At 41.5% G+C, this 16,942-nt stretch overlaps 1 protein-coding gene and 1 non-coding gene across 11 annotated transcripts in view; one reads left to right on the top strand and one right to left on the bottom strand.

Moving 5' to 3' along the window:
- Positions 1-9,374: 9,374 nt before the first annotated feature.
- On the bottom strand, positions 9,375-10,510 carry LOC103742340. Its single transcript, XR_001872692.2, has 2 exons — positions 10,372-10,510; positions 9,375-9,527 (listed from the first exon to the last, which is right to left on the bottom strand). It is a non-coding gene; the product is annotated as an uncharacterized LOC103742340 (transcript).
- Ermard (ER membrane associated RNA degradation) overlaps positions 10,171-16,942 on the top strand; it is a 36,437-nt gene continuing 29,665 nt past the window's right edge. For 6 of the 10 annotated variants that reach the window (XM_008843394.3, XM_017800695.2, XM_017800696.2 and 3 more), the window contains exons 1-5: positions 10,171-10,658; positions 11,656-11,824; positions 13,899-14,038; positions 14,882-14,983; positions 15,576-15,665. In XM_008843394.3, the coding sequence (XP_008841616.2) occupies positions 10,329-10,658; positions 11,656-11,824; positions 13,899-14,038; positions 14,882-14,983; positions 15,576-15,665 (831 nt within the window). In that variant the 5' untranslated portion in view covers positions 10,171-10,328. Of the gene's footprint in view, positions 10,929-11,043; positions 11,283-11,655; positions 11,825-13,898; positions 14,039-14,881; positions 14,984-15,575; positions 15,666-16,942 lie in introns of those variants that run through there. The other 4 variants (XM_029568481.1, XM_029568482.1, XM_017800698.2 and 1 more) reach the window with 4 other exon arrangements.

Consider the following 16,942-nt stretch of genomic DNA (forward strand, 5'->3'; position numbering starts at 1 on the left):
CTATATTGAAAAGGAGTGGAGACAGTGGACATCCTTATCTGGTCCCTGATTTTAGTGGGAATGCTTCCAGTTTTGTTTTTTTTTTTTTCCATTTAGAATGATGTTGGCTGTGGGTTTGTTGTATACAGCTTTAATTCTATTGAGATATGTTTCCTCCAGTCCAATTCCCTTTAGAACTTTCATCATGAATGCATGCTGAATTTTGTCCAAAGCCTTTTCTGCAATCTATTGAGATGATGATGCTTTTTGTCTTTGAGTCCATTTGCATGATTTATGATGTTTACTGACTTGCGTATACTGAATCATCCCTGCATCTCTGGAATAAAGCCTACTTGATCATGGTGAATGATCTTTTTGATGTATAGCTGCATGTGGTTTGCAAGTATTTCATTGAGAAATTTTGCATCTATGTTCATTTAGGATATGGGTCTATAGTTTTCTTTTTTGGTTTTGTCTTTACCTGGTTTTGGTATTAGAGTGATGTGCCTTCATAGAAAGAATTTGGGAGTTCTTCTGTTTCTATTCTTTTGAATAATTTAAGTAGTATTGGTTTGAGGTCTTCTTTAAATCTCTGGTAGAATTCTGCTGTAAACCAATCTGGGCCTGCGCTTTTTTGAGTTGGGAGGTTTTGTATTAAAGTTTCGATTTCCTTATATGTTATGGGTCGGTTTAAACTGTTGATCTCTTCTTGGTTTAACTTTGGTGGTACCCATAATTTTAGATATCCATCCATTTCTTTTAAGTTTTCAAATTTAATAGAGTATAGGTTTTTAAAGTAGTCCCTTTTATCTACTTCTTCGATCTTCTATCTTCTTTCAATCTTTCTATCTTCAGTGTTCTTCAATGTTCTGGATCTTTGGGTGGTGTCTGTTGTGATGTGTTTGCCTTTATATGTGAGTTGTTCGTTTTTCTTTTGTAGCTTTCAGTATTCTTTGTTCTGTATACTTTGTGTTTTTACTATGATATGCTGTAGAGAGTTTCTTTTCTGGTCCTATTTGATGTTCTATGTGCTTCTTGTATTTGTATGGAGATGTGGTTCCTTAATTTTGGGAAGTTCTCTTCTACAATCCTGTTTAAGATCTAATCAATACCATTAACCTGAGATTCTTCTCCTTCCTCTATGCCTAAGATATGTAGATTTGGTCTTTTCATGGTGTCCCACATCTCCTACATATTCCTGTGTTTTTAAAAATTTTCCATAATCTCTGCATGAATGGTCAAATTCTTCAACTTTATCCTCCAGTGCTGATACTCTGTTTTCCATTTCATTCATTCTAACAGCGACACTTTCTCCTGATTTTTCAAATTGGCTTGAGCTTTTCACTTCCTTCATTTCTTCCTGAGTTTTCTTCAGTGTTTCTCTTCTGTGAACTCAGAAGTTTATCCCTGTCTTCTTTTAGTTCTTTGATTTGTGTGTTCTTTAAATTGACTGAATTCCCTGACCATGTTTGTGATTGGTCTTTTAAATTGTGTCCTGTGTTCTCTCTAGTGGGGGTTCTCCTTGCAGAACTCTTCTACAGTACTGCTGGAATCTGGTGGAAACATGCTGTTTTGGTTTTCCCTGTTGTTTTTCAGTTGGGATTTTGGAATGTGGGTTTCTTTTGTTGTTTGTGATTCTGGTATGAAACTCGAGTCTTTGTTGAGCTGAAGTCTGCTTCTCTTTGTACTATTGGTGCGCCTTGTTTTCTTATTGGGTGTGCAAAGCTGTTTGATCTAGGTTTCAGGTTCTCTCCTATTTTGGAGGAAACAGATGGCTTCAGATCAGCTACTCAGGAGCTCCCACAGTGGCCCAAATCAGGCTCCAATCAGGTACACTCAGGCTTCCTTCTAATGTTTGGATCCCTACTAGCAGGTGCTCAGGGGACAATTTGGGAAGTTCGCTAAGGGGAGGCCTGAATTTGGCACTCTCAGGAGGTCTGCTGAGATCTCAGCTCCTACCTCTGGTTGAGGCCAGATCAGGCACTCTCAGGCCCTCTGCTAAAGTCTTTGTCCTACAGTAGGGTAGGCATACCCCTGGGGCCATGGGAGGGGCCTCAAGTAATCCCAGCTAGAGGGTTGGGTATGGGGTGATTTGAGGAAGATTTGGGGAAGCTCACCAGCATGTGGAGGCTGAATCCAGGTGCTCTCAGGCCATCTGCTGATGTCTCAGTCCCTACACCCAGCAGAAACTATCAGGCACTCTCGGGTTGTCTGCTGAGTTCTCAGCCCCTACCCCTAGGTGGAGGCCAGATCAGGCACTCTCAGGCTGTCTGCCGAGACTTAGAGTTTTTAAGCCTTGCCAGATCTTGAGTCACTCTCGGTTTCCTGTGCCTGCTTGAAGATGTGAGACCTTAACTTCTGTTCCTACTCCAGCCAACTCTGCCAGCATGCCTCCCTGCCATGATGGACTCTTGCCCCTTTGGAACTGTATGCTAAATAAACTCTTGTTTTCATAAGTTTCCTTGGTCATGGTGTTTTTATCACAGCAACAGAAAAGAAACTAATAGTATGAATTCAATATGGTGAATTTCCCTCTGAAAACTGCTCTTGCTGCCTCTTACAATTTTTGATAAATTATATTTACATTTTCACTTACCTAAAAGCACTTTCAAATTTGAGACTTGACCCATGTGTTCTTTAGATGTTTACTATTTAATCTACATATATTTTGACATTTTGCTATTAACTTTCCACAATCAGCTTCTAGTCTGATTCCATTGTTCTATCAAAAAAAAAAAAATTTTTTTTTTTTGGTCTTTTTGAGACAGGGTCTCCCTGTAGCCCCAGCTGTCCTGGAACTCACTATGCAGACCAAGCTGGCCTTGAACTCAAGGATCCGCTTGCCTCTGCCTCCCGAGTGTTGGGATTAAAGGTGTGCACCACCACGCCTGGCCTTGTTCTATCAATTTTTAAAAATATTAAGATGTGTCTTATGGTCTATAATGTAGTATATCTTGGTAAACATGCAAACTTGAGATGAATGAGTAATATGATGTTGCTGGATGAAGTAGTCTATAGAGGTAAATGATGACCGGTTGATTGACAGTGATGTTGAATTCAAGTACATCCTTATATTTCTTTTCTTAATAGTAAAACTGTCCCTTAAATAAATTTCCAGTGCTGGAGATCAAACTCAGAGCTTCATGAACTCTAGGCAGATGCTCTACCACTGAGTCACACCTTAGCACTACCCAGTTTTTGATGGAGGTAGACTGGAACACCAAACTATCATGGTAGATTCCTGTATTTCTCCTTTAAATGGTACACATTTTCCCTCACATATTTCAATGCTATTAGTCACACAGCTGTTAAAAATTGCTCAGCCTTCCTGGAGAACTGGCTCCTTCTCACTATGCAATGCTCTTCTCTTTTCCTGATAACATTACTTGCTTTGAATTCTGCTTTGTCTGAAATGTGTATAGCTACTCATACCGAATTTTGATAATGGTGTATCTTTCTCCCTCCATCTACTTTTATCTCTTTTCTTAAAGTGAGTTAATTATACAGTTGTGCTTTATTTTTAACCTACTCGGACTTCTGCTTTTTAACTGCTGTACTTAGACCAGTGGCATTCAAAGTGACTGGGGTTTAGTACTGCACTTGCTGCTCCTTCCTACTGATGCCCTGGTTCTTTGTTCCTAGTTTGTCTTCCACTCTCTTTGACTGTGACTTAAATTGATCATTTAATATGATCCCACTTCTCTCTTTCTTGGCTTATTTATTCTACCTCCTCCACCTTCTCTTTTTGGTGGTAATGCTACAGTCTGAACATATGTATTTGCAGTTGATCCAAACCCACTTCCAACTAACACTGTAACACTTCATGGAAATGTAAACAAAATAATTCAAATGCTTCCCCATTCTTTCATCATGCCAGCATTCAGTTCACTTATTTGTGAGTTAGCACACAACATGTATTTATAAGTATACATATCAAATACATCTTTCCTATTATCTTTAACAAATAATTATTTAAAAGAATATTAAAGGTTATTTTTAATGTTCACTCATTTTGTTCTTATGTCAATCAAGACTTCTGAGCCTTTGTTTCCCTCTATTTAATAAACATTAACATTTCTTGTAATACAGGTTTACTAGAGATTAATTCCCTTGTTTTGTCTTTAAAAAGTCATTTTTCTTTCACCTTTGAAGGTACTTTTGCAGGTACAGAATTGTAGATCAGCAGTCATGTTTTCTGAATACTTTTACTTCACTTTACTTTTTTTTAAAATTCTGTATGAGTGTTTTGTCTGCATGTAAGTGCACCTGTGTCATGCAATGCCCAGAGGTCAGAAGAGGGCATTGCATCTCTTGGAACTGGAGTGTTAGCCACCATGTTGGTGCTGGGAACCGAACCCAGGTCCTTTGCAAGAGGAGTCAGTGAGTACTCTTAACCACTGAACCATCTCTCCAGCCCCAACTTCATTTTTCCTTGCATTATTTGAGATGAATATAAAATTCCTCTATACATAATATGTTTTGTCTCCCGGCTTCTTTTAGGATTTTTCTTCATCTTTCATTTTAAAAGATTTTATTTTCAATTATGTATGTATGTGTGTGGATTTGTACACCTGAGTGCAGGTGCCCAGAGGCCAGAAGAGGTCATCAAATTCCCTACAGCTAGAGTTCCAGGCAGTTTTGACCCACCCAATGTGGGTTCTAGGAACCAAACTTGGGTCCCTCTGCAATAACAGTACACACCTTTTAACTCAGTCATCTCTCCAGCCCGATTTCTGTACTTTGAGAATACATGCCTACACAGAGATTTTGTTTTGACATTTTTCTGCTGTGTTCTCTAACCTTCCTGGCTCTGTAGTATATGCTCTGATACTAAGTCATTGGTCTTCTACTGTTTATTCCTATCTTCTCTGTATTTTCATTATGAGTAAGTCGTAACTTTTATAGTTATCTCAAAGCTTTCAAATAGTCTCTTCATTTTCAGTCTGTTTTTTTATTCCAGTTTTGGGCATTTTTATTGCTAAATACTTAGGCTTACAAGAAGCCTATACAAGACACTCTTTATTCTGGTTGTTTTCACTCTCTTGGCTCTTTGTTGGGATTTTTAGCTTTCCACTTACACTACTCTTATACGCTATTTTATCAAGTAGATTCTTAATGTATTAATCATGAATCCTCTGATAAACTTGTTTTTTTGTTTGGTTATTTTTTGAGACATGGTCTCCCTGTAGCCCAGTCTGGCCTGGAACTCACTATGTAGACCAGGCTGGCCTCAATCTCAGAGATTTGCCTGCCTCTGCCTCTAGAGTGCTGGAGTGCTGGGATTAAAGGCATGTGCCACCATGCCTGGCTCCTATTTCTGTACTATTTGGTTCTAATGCTTGTTCTTTTGTGTGTTTACCATTAAGTATACATTGTAAATTTTTCTGGACAGCCAGACCCAATTCACTGTGCCAAAAGAACTTCTTTAAATAGGCCTCCAGTAATGTGGGGATAACGTTTGGGAGGCAAAGATGTAGTCTAGAGTCCTGCAATTAGTTTTTCAATGAGCCTGAGCCTCTGGACTGTGAATCTCACCAGTTTCCCAAGTGTTTATGTGTGTTTCTCTCCTTAAGTACAGAAAGTCTAGAAAGGGCTGGAGTTAGTTCCTTTTCAATGGGTCACTCGGGCTCTATGAAACCTCAGCAGGCTAGGTTCCAGTTCACTCATTTATCCTAAGCGGTTTTCATGAAGAACAAAGCACACTGGTGTAGTCAAACACAGACACACATCCCGTTAGAGCAGGGCTACCCTATGACTGTTTAATTTTTATCCCATCAAAAACACCTAGCCTCTAATAACTATCAGTTAAACTTCAGGTTTTCATACCCTAGCACTAATATTTGTGCTCTGGTATGTTGAGTCTCTGTATCACTTGTCACTAATTTTGGTGGCAGCAATTTATCCTATAATTTCACTTTTTCTGATGTATTGAAGAACTGATTTTTTCAATCTGTTCAGTATTTTTACTTATTTAGGATGAAACAGCAACTTCAACTTCTTTAGAGCAAGAGCTGGCAATTGTTCTTGAAATATACTTTAGCTGGGTATATAATTCTAGGTCTAGTTTTCTTTCAGTAAAGATGATGGATGTTTCAATGTTTTCTGATTTACATTGTTTCTAAGAAGCCTGGTTTTTGTTTTTTTCTTTCCTAGTTACCTTTAAAGTTCTTCTCTTTTGTGGGTCTCAGTCCTCCTGGAAGTCACTATGTAGACCAGGTTGGCCTCCATCTCACAGCGATCCACTTGCCTCTGTCTTCTGAGGGCTAGGATTAAAGGCATGCACCATCATACCCTGCTAAATTTAATTTATATTTTTCTATATCTGTATGAAAGTGATACCCATGTATGTGGGTGCCTATGGAGGCCAGAAGGCATCAGATCTCCAGGAACTGGAGTTATAGGCAATTGTGAGCTGCTTGATTGTGCTGGCGAACTAACTTGAGTCCTCTGGAAGCAAGTGGTCTTAACTGCTATCTTTCCAGCCTCACCTTTAAATTTTTTAGTATCATTGGTTTCAAGTATGTTTTGGCAGAATCTACTGCATGTTTCTTGTGATTTCACTGTTTTTTTTTTTTTATTATTAAACTAAAAAACATTGTGTCTGGCTTGCATATATGTAAGTGCACCATAAGCATGCAATGCCCAGAGAGGTCAGAAAAGGGTGTCAGATCCCCTGGAACTGGAATTAACAGATAGCTGTGAGCTGCCATGTGGGTGCTGGAAATTAAATCAGGGTCCTCTGAAAGAGCAGCAGTTGTTTTTAGCCACCAAGCCATCTCTCCAGTCCCTATAGTTTTCATATTTTCAAAATTTTCATCTACCATTTCAAAAATTCATCTGAACCCCTTCTTTCCTTTTCTTCTCTGGGAACTCAAATTACAAGACCATTAAGTGACTTGAAACTACATGAATGTAGCTCACTGACATAATAATTTTAAAGATTTTTTTTCTCATGTCTCTCAAGTTTGTTTGTTCTGCAGTGTTGAATCTGTCAATCCCACCATGACACTGCATTTATTTATGGCAGCTTGACTCAATGCTTCTCTACATTTGTGTAACTTTTGTAACATATTATAAAATCACTTCCAATAAAACAAGTAACTGCCATCTACTTTGGTATCCTTTCATACACCTTTATGCCATTTGATGGCCCGTTTTTATTGCCCTCTTCTTGGGTTTATCTTCCTGCTTTCTGTAGATCTACCAGTACTTCAATGGAAAGAGGCTCTGCATTTACTTTCTTATATGCTGGACTTTGTTTTTTTCATTCATAAAACATTGAGTTTTACTCTACTATGTACTAATTTAGAAACAATTTACTCCTCCCATGCTTTGCTTCTGAGCTCTAATATGCAAAATAATCTTTTTGCTTTTCCCTCTATTGAGGCAGTAAACTTCATAAGCACTCTTTACACACATGAAGTGATAAGCTTTGTGGTTCTCCTTTCATTGCTGGGAATACAAACTATTTTTTGAGTCTATGGATTTTTGCCTTTATGCTTTTTTGTTTTGTTTTTGTTTTTCCTAATCTCAGGTGGCTTCCTCAACATACTGACAGACTAAGGTGGAGTCTCAAGGGAAACTTGCAGAGCCCAGAAGCTCTTTGTGCAGACTTACCCTTCCAACACGCCAATCCTCAGCCTCATGCTATTATTACATTCTGACCTACCCAGACACTCAACTCATTCTTAGCACCTACAGTGCTACAGACTGCAAACTCACCATTCATCAAGTTGGGCACAATATTGGGGCTCACTTACTTAGAAATCCCTACAGCGTAGACACCCCAAAAAAGAAAGAATTGCTCCACTTACTTCCTGTGCTATTTTAAGTAGTTTCTGGTAGGAGTTACTCTAAGTTGGATCTAAGTAGAAACCCCTTGTCAGGAAATAAACCTGCTATTTTAAGCCTGTTATACTTCTATTCCTACTTTTTACTGTGGAAGAGGCAGGATTAGTTCCTCACACCTCTTAAGGGACAAAACTTTAATTTTGCTCTTCTTTAGTATGAGACCACTTCTCCAGGGAAGTGACTACAACCTCCTTTCCCACTACAATATACTCAAGGGATAGGTAGGTAACAGTGTAGGTAGGTAGGTAGGTAACAGTGTGTAGGTAACAGTGGTTTCAAGATAGTGTGATTCTTCCGGGAATGGGACACATGTGTCGCCTCAAATTAACCCTCATTATTAGTGAACACACTATTCTGAAAACTGCATCTCTACCGTTTCTTCTTTATGTAAAATACTGGCCACTTGACGTATACTAGTATAGTTTAAGAGCATTCTTTTAGTTCATGCAGTACCCTTAAAATTTACCCTTTTAAAATACCATCAAGTTTTTGGTATCCATCAATACGAGCTACTGACGTGGTATTTATTTACATGGAGCTTAATGAAATAAACAATAATAAAATTATGTCATTTCAATGATATTAGTGTCTAAGCACTATTTGCTAATGGTTTTCAAATACATATGCATGAACAAAACTGACCAAGTTTCTAATTTTTAGTTGTCTGCTTAAGGTTTTGTAACCTTTGGTTGCAAGCAATAGGACCTAACTCATGTTAAGCAGAAATATTACTGGAAGATGGAGTAACTCAAGGCAGGAAGATGACACTCAAGAACTGACTCAGAAGACACATGAAGTGAGCATCTTCCATTAAAATAAACCTCAAGACATTTCTGGTCTTTAAAAAATACGTAGTATGTTTTTATTTTATGTGTTCAAAAGTATTGCCTGTATGTATGTAAGTGTATTTGTATCCTGCAATGCCCAGGGAGATCAGAAGGTGGTGTCGGAACCCCTGGAACTGGAGTTACAGATGGTTGCCAGCCACCATGTGGGTGCTAGGAACCAAGGTCAGGTTCCCTGGAAGAGCAGCCAGTGCTCTTAACTGCTGAGCCATCTCTCCAGCCCTCAAGCCTTTTCTTTGTATTATGCCACAGCTCATTAAATTAGCCCAATTTGGGTTTCATTCTCCTACAGTTTAAGTAGCCACCAAACCCACCAAAACTCTACTTTTCTCAGAGAATTAAAATCCTACCACTAGAGAAAAGAACTGGATGCAGGACAGACAATAATCAAGAGACACTCATTGTTTCAACTGAGTCCTAATTTTTCATATTCTCAGAAATACAGGAACTACTGGCCTCTTGAAAGTTAAAAATGACATTCAGCATGTGCAGGGAGTCTGTGATCCTTCTTCTTAGTTACTAGCCTATCAAGTTTCTTACTTTCAGAAGACACGATTCTAAGCTCCACATGGTTAATACACAGCCTTGGCCCATGTCCCCTTGCTTCCAGATTTTACTACATACATTATGTTCATTTAGAATCCAGGCTCACTCAACTTTCATGACAGGCAGTAAATTCATTGATGCCACCCGTCTGTCTCAAAATACAGACATTTTTATTTACTCTTGGTAGCTCAAACTATTACAGCATAGTGTCTGGAACCAGCTAGACTTGTTCCTAGTGGCTTCCTCCTCTTTTCTCCTAGGTGTGGGAACTTGGCATGCCTACTTTTTCCCCATCAGTTCTTTCCTCTGTAAAACATTGATAATGAAGAGATGTTAGAACCTGAAATGATGTCATCACTTAAAATATTTTAGTGTACTTCGGAATAATCTTGAACTATTTTACTGTTTTCAATCTGTCTTCACTGTTATTTCTATAGTCATCCTACCAATCACTCACGGATCCCAGAAAGAACGGATGAAAACACCCACCAGGTAACCCAGAAACAAAGCCTAGTGTCAGCTCTAGCACATGCTGCATCCGTGGGCAAATTGTTTCCTCTAAATGTCTCAATAGCCTTGATTACATTAACGGCTTTCGAAGTACAATCACATAGAAATGCCTCTGTTCTACCAGTAAAATTGGGTAGTTACCTTTTCCATTAATATCAGACAAATGACTAAAATATTTCCAACTGTTTCCTCCTGTACATATTCTTCAAATACCGACACTGTTAATCTTAAAAACTCAAAACATCTTGTTCTGCTTGGTATGTCAGTTTTTCTTCCTATATATGTCTATATAATATATATAAATGCACGCTACACACTTGACTGTCAACGTGTGTCGGAACGTATACTAAAACCGCACAGGTTTAGAAAACTCAGTACGGTTACTGATTACTGGAACTCTGTCAGCTGCGTGTGAAAAGAACGGATGACCGTGGGCAACCTTTCCTTCGGTCAACGTGGGGCCGTGTCACTTTAAGGTACTGCTCGGCGTCTAAAGCGCGTGGATCCACCCGAACAGGGCGTGACTCGCACCCAGAGCCATCCAGCCAAAGGGAAGGCGGCGGGCAGCGGCGCGGGGAACCGGAGGCGAGGACAGCTATGGAGGGTGGGAGCGCCGCCTCGGCCCTCGGCCCGCACTCACTGCCTCCTTCTCGAACATGCTGGGCTTCCGATCTCTCCTGGACGCCGGCGAGTGATGAGGCGCCTGTCTGGAGGGTGCCGTCCCGGCTCCGCCTCGCCGATCCATGGCCTCGGTTCAGGACGACGCAGCCTCGCCGCCGCCTGCGAGCAGACGCCAACGCCGCTTCTGAAGCTTCGCGCCTGCGCGGCACCGCCCGAAGCCACGCCCCGCGCCGCGCGCACCCGGAAGTCGGGGCGGAAAGCTTGCGTCATCGGCGAACGCCGCGGTCCGAGCCGGAGGCGATGGAGGTAGGGCATCCAGCCTGGACGGTACGCGTCTGGGCTGTGGGGAGCCGTGCGCTGGGGCCCGGTCCCCGCGGCCGCCGTGACCATCCCTCGGACGCCTGCAGCCAGGCGAGGCGGCATCTGCTCGCCGGGTGCGCGGCCGGCGTCCTGGCCTTGTCGCCGTCCGGGACCCCCGAGAGTCCGGCCGGCTGCGCTGCAGTGGCGTCTGGCTAGCAGCCGGGCCTGGAGCGGGAGGTGCTTCCCTGAGCCGCCTGCGTCTAGGCTCCCGGAAGCGTGCGTGCCCTTACTCCAGGGAAAGCTGGGTAGAGGACAGTGCTTTGGGGGTAGGGATTAGAGAAAGGAGGAAGGCTGTGTCAGCTCTGGGCTAAAGGAGTCCGTCATTCCACAGCCTACTCGGTGATTATGGGCCAGCGACGGTACTTCATCCGGGGACAAAGAGATGCTCCATATTCTGTCCTGGAATTACTTTTTCTGGGTTGAATACTTGGCTCAGCGGTTAAGAACACTGTTCTTGCGGAGGACCCGGGTTCAATCCCTGGCACCCACATGGCGACTAACAACCGTGGGAAACTCGTTCCGGGGAATCCGACGCCCTCGTCTGACCTCCGTGGGCATTGCATGACACGGGTGCGCTTACATACATGCAGACGTTGCATTCCTAGTCATAAAAAATAAAATATTTAAAAGAAAAGAATTACTGGTTTTGACAACCGTAGTATAATAAAGGATGCCAGAAGGAATAATGCATTATTTAGAAAATATACTGTGCCTCTGTGAACTCCAGTGTCAGCAAGTGTGATAATAAAACAGTTCCCATCTTTCAACATGGGCTTTAAAAGTCTCCTAAAAAATCCTTGTTTAGTCTCTGTGTTTTACACGTTCAGCTGTTATGGTGTCCAGAAAGCATGTTAACAGCAACCTTACTTTAGTACTGTCTATATTTAAGATAGGATTTTTTTTTTGATGTGGCTATAACTGCTTTTTATGTTTTATATTTCAGATTTTAATAGGGGATCCCATTACCACATGCCTTTCTCCTGTAGTGCATGACATGATTTGTAACCTTGGGTTTGAACTCAGAGAAAAGTGTGATATCAATAGCATTGTGACTCAGAATGGTGAAGTATGCTGGAAAACAATCACAGATTGTGTGAGCTATACAGAATCAGGTTTGTACTGTCTTTGTACCCCACACTTCAGATAGCACTGTTCCACTGAAAATGTCTTGGCCTATAAAAGCTCCTTGATTCCCCCCGCCCACCCCCTTAGAGGATGTTATAATGCATTCTTAAAGGAGAAAAAGAACCAGTGAAAAGATGAGCCAGTGAAGTATAGAAAGCTAAAAGATTCTGAGTTAAGAAAATTGTGTTTGAGCAGAGACCAGGAGCAGACTGGGGTGATAGAATTCCAGAATATTGCTCAGGGCCCTGGAATGCTGTGTAGAAATCCTGTGACTTGGTGATAGAGAGATGACTCAGTGGTTAAGAGCACTCTGCTCTTAGCTAGAAGACCCAGAATTGGTTCCAGCATGTGCGAGTGTGTGAGGGCGGAGGGTGACAAATACTTGTAACTCCAGCTCCGAAGGGATCTGATGCTCTTTTATGTCCTCCCTGTGTGCCCATCCACACATGGCATACATTCGCACATACACATAAATAGAAATAATTTTTAAAGGCCTGTGAATTAAGAGTAGTACAGTTGAGAGTCATTAAATAAGGATCATTTATTTTTACATGTATGTGGGGTGTGTGTGTGTGTTCACGTGTGTGGGTGGAGTGAGTGCACATGTGTGGGGGATTAAGGTTGCTATCAGGAATCTCCCTCATCACTCTAACTTTTTTTGAGATGAGGTCTCTCACTTGCAGATAGGTCCATCTCACTAGGCAGTTAGCTCTGGGGATCCCCTTTCTAAGAAGCCTGACGCTGGAATCAGGGGAGCTGCCGTTCTGTCCTGCCTAGCATTTACGTGGCTTCTGAGTGTCTATACCCTGGTCTTCTTGCTTGAATGGCAAGTGCTTTAACTGCTGAGCCGCCTCCCCAGATGGCCTAGAATAAGGGCCATTTGAATACAAGTGCAACAATTGATATGATAATAAAAGGCTAAATGGCTAGTGGGTAGATGGTATGTACAATATAGATACTCTGGTTAAAGGACAAGATAGAGTGGGGAGGGCAAAATTGCATTGTGTTACTCAGAACAGCACCTTGTTGACAGTGTGAATTGTTTATTTCTGGAAATTTTCTTCTTTTTAAAATAAAATTTATGGGGCTGGAGAGATGGCTCGGCAGTTTAGAGCACTGACTGCTCCTGCAGAAGACCTGGGTTTGATTCCCAGCACCCACATGGCGGCTACAAGAACCATACTTAACTCCAGTTACAGGGGAATCCAAAGCCCTCTTCTGACCTCTGCAGCATTACACAACACGGGCGCACTCACATGCAGACAATACACTCATACACACTCATACACATAAAATTTAAAATTTATATGTAAGAGTGTTTGGCTTGCATGTATGTGTACTCTGTGTGTGTGTGTGTGTGTGTGTGTGTGTGTGTGTGTGTGTGTGTGTGCTTGGTGTGCCCAGAGGCTAGAAGAGGACATCATACCTTGGAACTGGAATTATAGGCGGTTATGAGTTCACCATATGAGTGCTGGGAACAGCTTGGGTCCTCTTCAAGAATAGTTAAGTGCTTTTAACTTCTGAGCCAAGCCATCTCTCCAGCCCCCATTTAGTGGCTGGTTGGTTGGTTGGTTAGTTGGTTGGGTTTTTTGTAGTTGACTCTGAGTCACTAAAGCTCCTGCTAAGGGGACACTGATCTGTACAGTGTGAATGTGATTTCATGTAAACATGCATGAAGATAATGACATTAAATACGATGTTCTTCTCCATTTGAGTTTTTGCTGTATTTTACACATTCTTTACTGATACAACCTTTTATGAGTTCAGTCGTATAATTTCTTTTTTGGTCTTTTTGAGGCAGGTCTCCCTGTACTGAAGCTGACCACTATGTAGACCAGACTGGCCTTGAACTCACCTCTGCCTTCTGAGTGCTGGGATTAAAGGCATGCACCACCACACCCAGCCTTATTTTTAATTATGTAAATATAGTTCTCATATGTTCAATTATAAGCTGATTGATTTTTATGAAAATTTCCCAATTAAAGCACTTTTTCTTTGATTTAGACATTTATCATGTGACATGGAGCTGTGGTATTGAAACTTACTTTATCATTGTTTAAGGTCAGAGCCTGGATTACTGGGAAAGTATACAGCAGTTAGGCCCTGTCTGTGAAGCCGTCCATCTGTATATCTTATCTCTGACCAGGGAGCAGCTTGAAATTCAGTATGCGCCGTGGTTCCAGTGGACAAGTTTTCCAGAGGTTTGGCATTTATACACCTTTAGAAATAAAAGACTTTGCAAATAGCACTTCAAAATCCTCATTACTTGCCAGCTTTAAGGGTGTCATCTTCATCTCTGGTCTTCTAGCATCGAAGAAGTCTCAAAATTGGAGTAATTATACTTAGCCTCCAAAGCCTGAGTTGAGGAACACAACATTTTGATTTACTTTTGGACTCTCTTGTAGATCAGGTATTGGGAAGATCGTGCTTGATAGAGAAATGCTTCTTCTGAGACTGGAAAAAAAAAAATTCACTCCAGCAGGACAGAGCTGCAGGAGAGACGATAAAGGAGCCAAAGAGGAGGGTGCTTGGTTCCTAGCAGTAAATTGAAAACTGCTACGTCTTTGGGGCCTAACCCAAATCTTGTTTGGTTTGCTTTGCTCTTTAACTCTTTTCATTTGACATGTTAAATAACCATAATAAAACAGTGACTGAAACTTGTCTAATTCTAAAACATTACTTTAGAGTAGGTGAATCATTCCTTCTCCCTAATAGCTCTTCAAGTTGCAAGGTGAGCTAGAGCTACCTTATGTTTGTCTAATAGAGGAATTAAGCTAGCTCAACAGGAAATAAGAAGTAGGTCAAAATATTTGGCTTCAATTCATAATTATACTTTGAGCAAACACTTAGAGAACTTTCAAAGAACTCCTTAGATACTAACTTTTTATTCTTTAGGCATCATATTTAATAAGAAACTTTATACCAAAAATGTAAATGTAGCAGTTAAAATTTTAAGAGTCTTGAGCTTCAGTAATAGTATTGTTTTGCAAAATATTTTTTTATTGATTATGAACTCTTAATTAATTGTGTCTGACTCTGAATAGCTGCTTCCTGAAATCTTTGCTGCCTTGGAAAGCCTACACTTGCCTTCCATCGCCCTTGGCATGATGAAACTGGCCTCATGTCTGGAACGAGCCTTAGGCGATGTGAGTGGGAACCTTCTTTGTTGGTCTGTTAGGTTACCTGGGTGAGCACTAAAGCCTCAGGTTTCTTTCTGTTTTTTGATTTATTATTATTTTTATGTGTATGAGCCTTTTCTCTGTATATGGGTACATGCACCATGTGCGTACAGACCTGTGGAGGCCAGAAGAGGGCATCAGATTCCTTGGAACTGGAGTTTCAGATGGTTGTTAGTTACCGTGTGGGGTACTGGTAACTGAACCCAGGTCCTCTGGAAAAGCAGCCAATGCTCTTAGTGGGCTGAACCACCTCTCCAGCCCCAGATTTCTTGATTTCCATTCTTGTTTTTCTGTAAAACAATGATTTTCATTTTGGATGATTAAGAAATCACAGGATCTGGGGGCTGGAAGCTGGCCCAATGGGTAAGAGTACTTGCTGGGAGGCATGAGGCTCTGTTTAGATCCCAGCACTCATGTCAGAGAAAAAGGAAAGCTGAGCACGGCTGCACATGCATCGTCCCGAAACCCCAGTGCTGGGGGTGGATACATGGCTAGTGCTCCTTTTTGACATCATTTGCTTCATTATAACATAATCATGTGATTCCCGTTTGAATTTTAGGTATTTTTACTGATTGGGAAGGAGTGCCCCTTTCTTCTCAGAGACCTCCTTGCATCTGCAGAGCTTGCTCAAGTCTTTGGGCGTCCTGTGGTAAGTGTGCTCCTCTGATGTGAAGAATGTGCACAGCATAGCACAGGTGGCTTAAGCTGTGCTTTTGTTCTTCCATACTGATACCATGCTAGAAAAACAGGAACCAGCTCAAGGACTGAAGACCATTCTTTCTCTTTCCCTTACTTCCAGGATTGTCCCCACAGACACTCTCTCCCTGAACTGATGGTGATATAATAACCCTTGGGGTCCAGCCAGAGGGATAGTTAGAAACATACCATTTGAGCAGTTATGTATTCATAATAGCAACACCAAATCAATGCAGAGTATTTTCAGCCCTTTAAAAGGATGGTATTACACTTTCACCCTAAAACATCAGTGTTTTTATCAGGAATGTATATGCTTTCAGTCATTCAAACTTAGAGTGATAGAATTAGATATTGGTAAGGAACCATAGAGAGCTATATACCTCTCAGAATGTTCTAGAGCGCCTGTAATGAAGAGATTACAGATTGAAGGGCGACCTGCAGGCAGCTCAGTAAGGCAGGCCAAGCTGCAGAGGTCCAGAGAAGCTGTGCTGGCCCAACCAAAGAGCAGCAAACTCACTAGAGAGTCTAAGAATCTGCCTTCAGTGAAGCCCTCCCATTTTACCTTTCATTACCAGCCTGAAGATCATTTCCTTGGGGGAATGAGGCTGGAGTGTGGCCTCTAGTCATTACACTGGATCATTAAACACAGTCTGCTCTTTGCTTCTCCCTGCTAGCCATTTTCTTCCTGATGAGCTTTTTTACTTTTATTTTATGTGTGTAAGTGTGTTACCTGCATGTATGTATGTGTACCTGGGTCATACCGTGCCCACAGAGATCAGAAGAAGGCATCAAATCCCCTGGAACTGGATTACAGATTATTAGCTGCCATGTGGGTGCTGGGACTTGAACCCAGATCTTCTGCAAGAGCAGACAGTGGTTTTAACCGCTGAGCCATCTCTCCAGTCCCGATGAGCATTTAAAAAATATTTTATTTGTTTTTATTTTATGTGTCTGAGTGTTTTGCCTGCATGTGCGTAAGTGCACCACGTGTGTGCAATGCCTGCAGAGGCCAGAAGAGGGTGTTGATCCCCTGGAACAGGAGTTACGGATACTTTGTCCTTAGCTACCATGTGGGTGCTAGGAATTGAACCTGGGTCCTCTGGAAGAACAGCAAGTATTCTTAACCTCTGAGCCATCTCTCCAGCCCACTCATGAACATTTTTAACCTCTAGATGATTTTCTTGGCCACCGATTACATATTTCTGATTGTTTAGACTGACTGCTCGCTCG

Source organism: Nannospalax galili, unplaced genomic scaffold (assembly GCF_000622305.1).
Source record: "Nannospalax galili isolate Female #2095 unplaced genomic scaffold, S.galili_v1.0 scaffold60, whole genome shotgun sequence".
Classification (NCBI taxonomy): domain Eukaryota; kingdom Metazoa; phylum Chordata; class Mammalia; order Rodentia; family Spalacidae; genus Nannospalax; species Nannospalax galili.